The sequence below is a fragment of the Myotis yumanensis genome, unplaced genomic scaffold (genome assembly GCF_028538775.1).
Source record: "Myotis yumanensis isolate MYYU_CA2020_CCGP unplaced genomic scaffold, mMyoYum1.0.hap1 SCAF_17, whole genome shotgun sequence".
Taxonomy (NCBI): domain Eukaryota; kingdom Metazoa; phylum Chordata; class Mammalia; order Chiroptera; family Vespertilionidae; genus Myotis; species Myotis yumanensis.
In genome coordinates, this window is record NW_027223768.1 from 39,992,625 (window position 1) to 40,005,095 (window position 12,471).

The window sequence follows — 12,471 nt, forward strand, 5'->3', positions numbered from 1 at the left end:
CATTTCCATTTCTATGAGAAAGTCGCTGATGTCAGTTTCCTGTGGCATCAGGAGTTATAAAACAGGCCAGAGACAGAGATGAGCAGAGACAGCAGTGCCGGGAGCTGGACAGGACACCCACTAAGTTTTGTGGTTGTCCCCTTGCCCATTTTGATCCTTCACTATTTTTCACAACACAAAATGCCTTAATATAAAGAAATCAGCTTAGACCTCTGTGTGTCCTCCCCGAAAGGGTCTCAGGGTCCACATAGGGAGAAGCCCCAGTCTAGGTCATAAACTGGAAAGTCCTTGATTAGATGAAGAAAACTCCAGATTACATGATCAGGAAATGATTAAGCTGCCCTGGTTGGTTTTGCTCAGGGGTTAGAGCATCAGCCCGCTGACTGAAGGGTCTTGAGTTCTATTCCTGATTAAGGGCATGTACCTCAGTTGTAGGTTTGATCCCTGGTCCTGGTCAGGGTGTGTGTGGGAAGCAACCAATTGATGTGTCTCTCTCACATCGATGTTTCTCTCTCTCCCTCCCCACCTTCCTCTCCTTCACTCTGGCTAAAAAAATCAATGGAAAAAATATCCTTGGGTGAAGATTAAAAAATAAATGATTAAGCTAAATCCAGCTCATCTAATCAAAGAGACCTGGTTCCTTTATAAAAGTCCATCAAGTCTGGGCTCCTGGAACCGTCATTCCTTCTCAGAGCCATCAGTTATTGAGTGAAATGGCATGGAGCACAGTACATGTGGGATGATTAAATCCCACCATTAGTTCCTTTCAGGAGGCCAGAGAATGCAAGAATTTATAAGGCCCATCAGATTGGGCCTCTGCCTGTGTCCTATAATCCTCTCCTAGCTCCCGGGCCCCTAAGGGCCGCTTTTGGTTGCTAGATATCTAAGCTCCGTCATCTAAGGGTCTCTGCTCTGGTTGTCTCCTTGGCCTGGAGTGCTCATCCTGTGACATTGACTGGGCTCTCTACTTTGCAGCTTGAAGGTCGCCTCCTCAGTGATGCCTTTCTTGATCACTTCACCCATTCACTGTCTACCTGTAATCCTATTTTAGTGGCTGATTACTGCCTGACATTCTTTTTCGCTCCGTAGTTAGTGTGTGGCCTGTGTGCCCCCTTCCAGTGTGTCAACTTCGTGAGAGCAAGCGGGTGCCTTGCTGTTGTCTTGTTCAGTGCTGAGCTCTGAGAGCGGTGTCTGGCACCTACTGGTGCTCAACAAGTATTTATTGAGTGAAAGGCTTTACTTCTCCGACACGTTTGGGGCTTTCTCCTAAAAACTTGGTGGAGTTGGGGGGCAGTGGAGGGTAAGATGGAAAAGTCAAAATTGAAAGCTGAACCAATAGACACTGTTAAGGAGATGGCTGTGCCTGAGGGCAGAACAGCTGGGGACGTGCTCCCCCGTGTTCACACGCAGGTGAGGCGGTGAGTGCAGCAGAACAGAAGGAATGAGTGCGAGAGCTTAGCTTCCAGGACCCACCTGCCTGGGTGTGACCACCTGCGAGCCACGTGCCTCCGGGCCTGAGTTTCTCCCAGGAAGTGAAGCAGTTGGACTGTTCTTTGGCCCCTATCCAGGCAGCCCCAGACTTTGCTGCAGTTTGGACTTTTCATTGCCCAACAGCCTCCTCTCATCCACCATCATTTCTGGCCATCCTTCCCTCCTGGTAGCGCCATTTGAAACATGCTCTAAAAAAGCAAACTAGCTTCTCTTTTTCATTAAGTTAAAAAGCTACACGTGCCTGTCATAACACGTTAAACACTACAGAAATGCATAAAGTGAAAGTCAGGTCTCTCTTCTCCCTCTAATCTGTTGTCCAGCCCAACAAGGGGTAACTACTATTTACACTTGGGGGTGAGTCCTTCTAGGGTCTAGGCTCTTTGCCATGTAATCACATCACCACACATATAAGCCATTGCTTTTATTTTTTCACAAAAATTGAAATTCTTGTTTAAGGCCTCTGGGGCAAGAGGGGCCATCAAGCTTGTCCTGGGTGGTTTGGGGAAGAGGTGGCAGAAACTCAGTTTAATTTCTGTACCAAAGGCCAGTGCCATTCTCCAGCAGATATTGGGCAGCTTCTCCCGGCTGCCTGCGGGGCTCCATCTCGGTCTTGCCCTTCTCTCCCGCATCTTCCATTCCAGATCATTAAGGCCTACCTGGACTACTCGCTGCATGAACAGCTGGCCAGCCAGCACGTCATGTGGTACAAGAACGAAATCATGGCCATGGAGATCATCTTAAACCTACCCCTGAAAGCCGAGGGCATTGAGATCATGGCATACATGGCCGACACACTGGGCTGCAACAAGTACTTAATGGGTCATTTGGACTTGGCCATTGACTTAGGTAAGGGCTGGCTGAGCCAGACAGGACACCCTGATATAAGTAACACCCAGAAATCTACCGGAATTGTTTTCTCCTCAGGCTCTCGGGCCCAGAAGATGTGGGCACTGCTCCGGAATCCCTACAAACAATATAAGGTCCTCTGCTGGCTCTGTACAAGTCTTCGCCTGAAAACCAGGTATTTATCTTAAAGCATTTTCCAAAATTAAGGGGAGGAAGCCATAGTGATTGAGTGTTCTGGGCTCACTACCCTGGCCATCAGGTGGGTTAGGAAGGAAGGTGTACAGCAAGATGACGTCACTGATCATCATCATCATCCTTTGGAAACCAATGCTCTTCCCCAGAATTCTTCCACACTTAGCCTCTCTCTCTACTCTGGCCAGTGACTGGAAGAGGGTCAGCTAGCCATCCCCACCGTGGGCATCAGGTGGAGGAAACAGGAAAAGCCTCCTCGGGGAAGTGATGCCCAGAGACTAGCAGCCAGGATCAGAGGCCCGAGGTGGCTGAGCCTGGTCATCCCCACATGGACGTCCACGAAAGCACAATTTGAACGAGGAGTCGACTGGAGATTTAGGGGTGGGTTTGAAGCTTTAGGGTTGCATTTGGTTCTGAAGTACCGGGCAGGACCGAGACTGGACCAGGACCGGGCTTGATTCTCTTCTCCCTGAATCTGACCTCAGGTACAAGCAGCTGATCCAGGTGCTGGGGTGGCTGTGGGACCTCTCTGTATCGGAAGAGCACATCATCAGCAAGGCGGTCTTCTACTTAATCTGCCTGGACACCATGCTGTACTCTGGTGAGCCTACAAGGGACCGGGGCAGGGGGTGACACTCGTGTTGGACTGGGGTGGCGGCGGTCAGCGCTGAGGCTCCGGGTCACTAGGTTTCTGGCCAGAAAGAGGAGAGGACAGGAAAGAGGAGAGCCTGGTGTTAAGAGGTGAGGGCCGTCTGGAAGGTGCAAGGATTGTGACCAGCAAGGAAGAGAATTCAGTCTGGAGGACGTTGTTGTCGGCCATAAGCTGCCAGTTAGTGTCCCATCAATTCACACCCAAGTGACAGTGACTGACAGTGTGGCTTCAAGTCTTTAAATAAGGCATTTAATTACTCAGGACATTCCGAGTAACTTAACGTCAGGTGAGAGTGGAGGGTCGGATTGCTGATGGGAGTTCCGGGCACTGGCGGCTGCTGGTGATTTGGAAAACAAATCCCAATACCCTCCAGGTTCCCCCTAGTAGGCAGCGCTCAGGGCACAGGTTAAATCAGAGGGGCCCTGGGTCGGGCTTCCTCACCGGGTTTGGAAGGGGCAGCAGACACCGCTGTGGAGGGGAGGCTGGGTGAGAGACCGGCAGTCCCGGGCGGCACTCGGCCAACTCCTTGGGCTCGAGCAGGGAGGGCTGGTTTGTACCCTGCTCCTGCCTGGTCTGCACACACATCCACAAAAGCTGGGCGCGGCCACCGCGGGCAGTGCAGCGACGTGTCTCTGTGCCAGGCCACTCTGACGCCTTCTGTCGATCTCGGGTATGATTTATAAATACCCGAGTCCCCCTGGACTCACAAAGAAATCTGAGGTGCGGCCTCTCCCCACGGTGGGAAGTTCCCTGAGAGCCACCTTCCCTCAGCAGACCTCTCCCCCTTCTCTCTCAGGGTTTGTTTACAGGACGTTCAACGAGTGTCTGGCATTCATCCAGGAAAACGAGGACAACAGGATCCTCAAGTTCCAGAGCGGGATCCTCCTGGGACTGCATTCGAGTGTGGCGATCTGGTAACCGCCTGTCACTAAAGCCCCAACTCTGAACCCGTTCAGTCCCGCAGGAGAGTTCTTTGAGATTTATTTTTTTTAAAAAAAAGGAAAGAAAGAAAAAGAAAGTAAAAGTATTTATAAATCATCCCCGAGACAGATAGAGGCGTCAGTGGCCTGACACTGAGACACCAGGGAATCCCCTGCTAGTTCGGGCCCCTCCCCCACGACGGGAAAGAGATGCTGCCTGAGGTGTAGGCAAGGCTACCAGCATGGCCGATGCACCTGTTACGCTGTGGTGCTCCGGAGACCAGAGGAAAGAACACTCGCCCCTGAGGAGGGTGAGGTTGAGGGAGACTAATAAAGAGCAGCACTTGCCCCTCCCCAAAATCCAGTCATGCCCACAAACGTTGTTGGTAGAGCTGGTGTTGGAGGGAGTGGCTGATATCTGCAAGCGAGTGGGCTTCTTAATATTGAACTCAGCAGGGAGCAGTTCTTGAAAGCTCCAGTTTCGCCCACAGAGGCAGAGGGAAGAGCATTTCCACGCTCGCTGTGGGCATCACTGGCTCTCCAGGTGGAGGGGTGGGTACTGAGCTCCACCCGCCTAATTCCTCTCCCAAAGTCTACAATCAACCAAGTCACTCCTTATCATCAGAGGAGGGAGGGAGGCCGGGCAGGGGCAGGGAGCTGTGGGCCAGTGAGGGCCGTCACGTCAAGGCAAGTTCAGGGGTGAGGGAGAAGCAGGCCTGTACCCCGCTAACCCAGTGAGCCTGAGGCTTGGTCCTTTGCTCTGTTAAGCGTCTAACTCAGCAAGCCTGCAGCCTTGGCCTTGGCTTCAAGGCAGATGACCAGTAAGGCTCAGAACATGCATGGAACTTCTTCCCTAGCTACCCCAAGACTGGGAGTCATTCCTGCTCTACTTCCCATCTCAAATTACATGTGCAGCCCTGTTGCCCGATATTTAGAGGTGCTGTGAAGAGATTAAATGACAATATGGAGACATTGCTATGCAGAGCGCCACAAACTAGAGCTGTTCCCATGTGAATAGAGACCTCCTCTTATCAGAATGCCCGGGAGGGAATGAAAGCCCCCAGATGAATTACCCTTGCCAATGGAAGTCCAAAGTCAAATTAACTTGCCTATGTGAGTTCAAGTTCAAGGAATCTAAAGTCCAAACGTCGTCCTAATTTATTATTCTACTCTGCAAAGCTCTTTCAACAGCTGCGGCTTTGGCATCCCCCGGAGAGCTTCTTAACACAGTCCTGGTCCATCCCGGGTCTGCTTGATGCAGCAGATCTGAATGGGACCAGAAAGCCTGCATTTCTAAGGAGTATCCACCTGACCCTGCTGATGCCAGTCTGTGGCCCGCACTTGGAGTAGTACTGGCTAAGGCCACCTCTTTATGGATTTGGAGCAATTTCTTCAAACCCTAGAAGTTATAGCTCCAAGTGTCTGATCGGCTTCACTTTTTAGAGTTCAAAGAGTTAAATCAATGGTGGCTAATAAGGCCGGAGTGTTCCCAAGGGTTCTATTCATCTCAAACCATCAAAACATCCCATTCTTCCCTTGTCCATTCCCCATAACGCCCCGCAGTGGGCTTCCGGGAGTCTGGGACCACCTCGGGAGCGACCAATTCGAGAAATGCTCCCCTTCCAAGGCTGACGCTGACTTTTCTTGTTCTCTTGTGGTGGCACAGGTATGCCAGACTCCAGGAGTGGGACGACTTTCAGGTATTTTTCAATAAAGCCAAAAACCTAGTGCCAAGAAGGACACCCACAGCTCTTTACTTCCACGGGGTCTGCAGGTACTTGGAGGCCCAAGTTCTGCACCTTCAGAAGCAAATCGAAGGGCAGTCTGAGAGCGCGCAGGACAGCGGCGTCGAGCTGCTCAAGGTGAGGCTGCCCTCTGTCTTCTGAGTGGGCTTCTGTCTGCCTCCGGTGACCATGGCTCACGTACCTCCATGCTGTAAGCGATCTCATGAGCTTTCCGGAGAGCACTCCGGCCACATGCTTGCCTGTCTTCACACCCTTTGTCCCAGCAGTGCTTCTGGGGACCGTCCCAAGGCAAATGCAAATATATCCATGGAGATGCTGATCTCAAAACACTAGGAGAAAGCAAACACTTACACACCCTTCAGAAACGATGGGTTAACTTGGGGATGGCACCTTTAAACACGGGGCATTTCATATTTTAAAATCTGAATTTCTGACCCTTCTTTTAAAACCTGGAGTAGATGGCAACCAGAGGCCCTCACTCCTGAAGGGCAGCTATTGGCTGGATGTGACAAGGTGACACTTAGGGCACACTCTCTCCAGTGCGAGGTGACCCCTTTGCTGCTCAGCTACATCAGCCTGCTCACCTGTGTCACTTGCCTGGCTCCTGTCAATACTTAAATTCATGAGCCCTGATGTAAAGGAGCCATGTCATTAAAAAATGTTCATAACAAGAGGTTAAATGAGAAAAACATGTTACCCTGCCGTGTGATTAGTATGATCCTAACTGTGGTGGGTGTAAGTGTGTGTGTGTGTGAGAGAGAGAGTGTGTGAGCTTGTGTGAGAGTGTGTGTGTGTGTGTGTGAGAGAGTATGAGTGTGTGTGAGCGTGTTTGTGAGTGTGTGAGCCTGTCTGAGAGTGTGTTGTGTGTGTGTGTGAGTGAGTGTGTGTGTGTGTGTGAGCGAGTGTGTGTGAGCGTGTTTGTGAGTGTGTGAGCCTGTGTGAGAGTGAATGTGTGAGTGTGTATGGATGTGTGTGTGAGTGAGTGTGTGTGTATGTGAGTGTGTGTGTGTATCTGTGTGAGAGAGAAAGAGAGAGAGTATAATAAAATAGTGAGAAAGTGTGTACCCAAATTATTTCCTTCTGGATGCTAGGGTTATGGGTGATTCTTACATTTTTTTGCTGTTCTTTTCATTTCCCCTGGAAATCTTAAACAATCAACTTACATTGCTTCGGTAATCAAAAGGAAATATCTTTTTTACGAAGTGGTTGTAGGGAAAGCTAATGAGCTGTTAGGCCACACCCCTTTTCTAGGGGCTGGGCCTCTGTGGACACCTGGAGTTGGAAGGAGACATGAGTAGCCGGAGGCAGATGGGAGAGACTTTATTGCAGACCAAGTAGCCATCGCAGACACAGGAGCCATCAAACAAAGCAGTTCTTGCTGACACGGTAGCAAACACAAAGCAGCCTTGCACCAGCTGCTCAGAAACATACTTTTATCCCAAATCAGACAAAAGAGGTTCTGGGACACTGCCGGTCATTGCCCTGCACCTGCAGGTAGTAAATGGGCCTTTAACCTTTTATTTTATTTTATTTAAATATATTTTTATTGATTTTTTACAGAGAGGAAGGGAGAGGGATACAGAGTTAGAAACATTGATTAGAGAGAAACATCGATCAGCTGCCTCCTGCACACCCCCTACTGGGGATGCACCCGCAACCAAGGTACATGCCCTTGACCAGAATCGAACCTGGGCCCCTTCAGTCCGAAGGCCGATGCTCTATCCACTGAGCCAAACCACTCAGGGCAACCTTTTAACATCCAGTCCCCACATGAGTCACCCATTTCGCACTCTGGGCCTGGGTTCCACCTGCCATTCATCATCTTACCTCCACCCCTTCCCTAGCCAGTCTCTGTAGCTTTTCCTTGATTGCATATATCCTTGAACTGTCCCCAAATCATCTGTGGAGGAAAAACTGCAGCCAAGGACCCCTCTGGGATTCTGACATGCTGTCTCTTCCTCAGAACTTGGAGAGCACGGTGGCTCAGAACACCACGGGCTCCATCTTCTTATCGAGGATGTACCACCTGATGGCCTACGTGTGCATACTCATGGGCGACGGGCAGAACTGTGACCTCTTCCTGAACACAGCCTTGCAGCTCGCGGAGACCCACGGGAACGTGCTGGAGATGGGCTGGCTGAACCTGAACAGAGTGCGTGCCAACAGCCAGCAGGTTGGGGTGGGGGTGGGGGGACCACGGGGGCGGAAGATGGGGGGTGCTTACCCTTCCGAGAAGCCGGGAGCTGAGCACTGAGGTTTCGAGGGTGTGGGAGGCCTCGGGAGTCTTACTGCGAGGGGTGACATGTCCGTAGCTCAGGTGTGTGCACCTCCTCTTCCCCTCTGAACTCTCATGGGCTCTCCCTCCCCTCCATATCCCTGGAGCCAGATCCAGGCGCCTCTCTTGTGGCTCTCACCACTTTACAGTTTGTGTTCCATCTGAGTGCGTATCTTTTCTCCCCTCTGAGAAGCAAAAACCGCACTCAGTACCAAGCGCAGTGCCTTCTGCTCTGGGTCAGTGGAATAATGAGTGAAAGTACAGGTCTCCATGTTTATTTACAGTCACGTGTCGGCAGTTTGGGCAGAAAAATTCATTCTTTGTGGCTCCACATAGTTTTAAAAGCCCAGAGATATGTGAGCCGGGTCTCACTGGCAGGGACACCGACCGGCCCGTGTTCTCTCCGCCCCCTCAGGAATGGTGGTACTCAAACTCCGAGCCAGCCAAGGACCAGTGGACGCAGATGGCCCTGAACCTCCCCACGTGGGACAGTATCATATCCGGCAACGTAAACATGCAGGACATTCAAAAAAACAAATTCCTCATGAAAGTGAACATCCTGGACAATCCTTTCTAATGTTTCCTGAGAGAAGAGAGATTTCAGTGACTCATCTCCATTCCCACCTTCCTCTGGCCAGCGCTCCGGGCCCCACACTCCCTCTTCTGCTCACAGAGCCAGGCCTGGTGGCTTCCTCCGCCTGGAATGTCCACCAGGGCCTCGGGCCAGTGCTCCCTTCTCCCGGCTCCACACGCATCGCCTTCGCCTTTCACGTTGTATTCACTCCCCCTGGTCGTCCCAGCCCAAGCAGAACTAGCACGGGGAGGGGGCGGGGGGGGGGGGGGAGTAAACTGAGATGGAACATGTTGCGACAGATACATTTCTAGTTAACCTATTAAACTGAAAATGTTTATTTGTAAATGTCCAGCTGTTCTGTCTTGTGTGTGTAGCACAGGTTTGCAAACAGCAAATTCTCGTCACGGTTTGCGAGGGCGAGACTGGATGAGACACATTTCACAGAGCCTGGCGGCAGCTTGAAGCCCTCTCACCACCTGCCCAACTGCCTATCTACGGGAGTGAAAATTTTAAAATGGAACGATTAGCAATTTTGATGCGGGCATCTTTTATACATGCATAGCGTTTGCACATTTTTATATTTAACAAAACGGTAGCGTGCGTGTCCCAGATGTCAGAGACGCTGCCTGGAGCCCTCCTCCGCCCGGTCTGTGGGCAGAAGAGCAGCTCTTCCTGGCTTTGGCGCCTCTGAGGACCCCTGGAATCCGGGCAATTCAGCCCATCTCTGCCCCAGGGCTCATGTTCCCCACGCAGGTGGCCTCCTCCGGCAGGTGCACACGGATTTCCCTTTGTTGAGTCCAGTCCCCTTCTGATCCTGGAAGGGGGGTCCTCCGATGAGCGCGCCCCGACCCTCAGTCATTTCCGTAGGCAGTGCCCACACGGCGTCCCTTTAACAGGCCAGCGTTTCGTTGTCCTTCTGCGAAGGGCACAGCTGTGCATTTTCCCTCGGGAACATAACGGAGCTCCACGAGGGAGGTGGGATGTCCCTGTTGGTACCATGAGGTTAGCACAGAGCAGGGGTGGGGGTGGGGGGACGAGGGGGAGGGTTGAGGGGGGGACCCTGGCCCAGCTGGGGGAAAGACAGCGGTTGGCAAACTCATTAGTCAACAGAGCCAAATATCAACAGTACAATGATTGAAATTTCTTTTGAGAGCCAAATTTTTTAAACTTAAACTATATAGGTAGGTACATTGTTATTAACTTAATTAGGTACTCCTAAGGTTTAGGAAGAGCCACACTCAAGGGGCCAGAGAGCCGCATGTGGCTCAAGAGCCGCAGTTTGCTGACCACGGGGCTAGAAAATGCGAGCTTCAGGCTCCAGCAGGGGCTCCGAGCTCACCAGCAGGCACCTGCCTCTCTGTTCAGTGCTTGCACCCAGGAGGTGACGTCCTCAGTGTGAAGCTGGAATGGAGAGGGGGCAGCTGGGGAGGCGGGTGCCCACAGTCTCTCCTCCAAAACCTCACAAACGTCTTTCACTCGGTTTATTGGCTCCTAACAAGTGAAGGCCAGACTGGGTGTGGCTGGAGGAGGCGGTGGAGAGGGTGGCTGCAGTGGACGTGCGAGGATGAGAGTCCCAGCGATGAGAGACCGACCGGGCAGAGGAGGGGGCGGCTGAGGAGGGGGGCAGTTTAAAGATGTGACCTTCCACGTGTCTGAATCCAGAGGCGCACGCATCAGGCTTTGCAGGACCCAGCTATGGTTTCCTCCGGTCTAAGCTAAGCCAATTGTGACACGGCCCTCCCCTCCCCATCCTGATTCCAACGGATGGCCGAGGCGCATCCTCCTTCTCACCAGCAGATGGCAGCACCCGCTGTTTGCCGCGGCCGCCACCCCAGGAAGAGTCAACCTCTCTTAAGCTTCTGTCTTCAGACCCAGGGCCTCAGCTTGAGCTCTGGGAGGCACTCCAGCTTCCACAGCCCCACCCTCATCCCTACGGGAAGCTTCCAGCGTCAGGTTCTCAGGGGCATCACTGCAGAAGGCAGGTTCTGGCTAGAATTCTTTATAGGGGAAGGCAGATAATCCACGAAGGTTTCAGGAGCGGAGAGGAATGGAGAAGCAGCGATCTTTTTTGTCTCTAACATGAGTCCTCCACCTCTCCTCCACTGACCTAGGAGCTCCTGGAGGGCAGGCTCCAGTACTATGCCAAGTAAGTGCTCAGAAAGTGTGAGGCATTAATGAGCCTATTGAATAACACTTACTTTTTTAAAGATTTTTTTTATTGATTTCAGAGAGAAAGGGAGAGGGAGAGAGAAACATCAATGATGAGAGAGAATCATCGATCGGCTGCCTCCCGCATGCCCAACACTGGGGATCGAGCTCGCAACCAAGGCATGTGCCCCGACTGGGAATCGAACCTGACCTCCTGGTTCATAGGTCGACACTCAACCACTGAGCCATGCCGGCTGGGCAAAGAACACTTTCAATTGATTGAGTTAATTCTTACAGGAACCCTTAGAAGTAGGAACCTAATATTTATCGAGTGAGTAAACTATATGGACCCTCCTGGAGGTCAACAAAAATTCCTTAACACCAGTGGTGGTAGGGTTACAATGCTGAGCAAGGAACACGCTGCGTGGTGGTCACAGGCGTGGGGCTGGGACCTCACTGGATTGGGTCACCGCACTGCAGTGGCCAGCTGAGTGTCCGCGGGCAAGGTATTCAGCTGCTCTGGGTCTCAGTTCCCTTGTTTATAAAATGGGGATGATAACAATATCCACCTCATAAGGTTGACACGAGTTAATTCAGGTAAAGAACTCCAAATTCTGCTGAGGAAACCAACAAGCAATAAAAATACAGACTCTAAAAGGTACTGCTAGAGAACAAATCATAGAGACATGCACCTTCACGTGGCTTTAGAAAGCTCCCTGGAAGGGGAAATAAAACCCAGCCAGGTGAAAACTTTCCAGGTCGGGGCTTGGAGAAGTTTGGGGGGCCATGGAGAGCCTGGGTCTCCCACCTGGTCTGGTCGGGGTTCGGAGGGGGAGGAGGTGTGTGAGTGATGACGGGCTGGGTAGGATCTGGGTGACTAGAGCCTGTTGGCCAGGTGGCGTCAGGGTTGGACCTTAACCTGCCAGCAACAGAGGAGTCACCGGGCATGTCTTTTATGGAGGATGTGCATGGACCAGGCTTCTCTTAGAAAAACCTCCCCTTTGTGGAGAATGACTGGAAGAGGGCTGGGCCCAGGTGCAGGCTGGGAGATGGTTGCTGCTGCGAGCCTGGGACCAGGGTGGCCTGCGTGGAGATGGAGTTCGGCGCTTTGGTCTGAAAGATGGTGGAGGAGGTGGAACATATGGAAATCAGAGACTGGCTTCTGAAGGAGGATGCTCAGAAGTAACAAAGACATGGAGAGAGGCCGGTCAACAAAGACGGAACCGTGCCCAGCACCTGCTAAATGGATGATCATATCCCCTCCCCTTTCCCTATGCCAACCCACCCCGGCCTTGCAGCCCAGCTGACCACTCGCTGCTGCTCACAGTTCTCAAGCCCCTGCCGCCCTTGCGACCTGCCTAGGAGAATTAATGTTCTCCTAATTCCACTCAGATCCTTCCTGTCATCGTCATTCCCACCCAGGTCCCATCTCTGAGCTCTGCAGTATCCACATAATTAATTCACCTCGGTTTCAGATTTGCACCCTCCACCAGCTGGCAGGGTGAGCTTGCTAACAGGCAACCCCGCACTGGTCACTCCTCTTCTTAAAATCCTCTTTGCCTTCCCGCCATCCCAGCTTCCCAGCCCGGAATGTGAGGCTCCCGCCGTGTCCAATGCCCGACCACATG

The 12,471-nt window shown here is 52.0% G+C and overlaps 1 protein-coding gene across 1 annotated transcript in view; it reads left to right on the top strand.

Annotated features, from left to right (window-relative positions):
• ADCY10 (adenylate cyclase 10) overlaps window positions 1-8,886 on the top strand; it is a 58,883-nt gene extending 49,997 nt beyond the window's left edge. Inside the window, exons 26-32 of the mRNA XM_070396293.1 lie at window positions 2,133-2,337; window positions 2,416-2,512; window positions 3,015-3,130; window positions 3,978-4,095; window positions 5,768-5,963; window positions 7,810-7,998; window positions 8,537-8,886. Coding sequence (XP_070252394.1) covers window positions 2,133-2,337; window positions 2,416-2,512; window positions 3,015-3,130; window positions 3,978-4,095; window positions 5,768-5,963; window positions 7,810-7,998; window positions 8,537-8,698 — 1,083 coding nt within the window. The 3' untranslated portion in view covers window positions 8,699-8,886. The remainder of the gene's footprint in view (window positions 1-2,132; window positions 2,338-2,415; window positions 2,513-3,014; window positions 3,131-3,977; window positions 4,096-5,767; window positions 5,964-7,809; window positions 7,999-8,536) is intronic.
• Window positions 8,887-12,471: the final 3,585 nt, after the last annotated feature.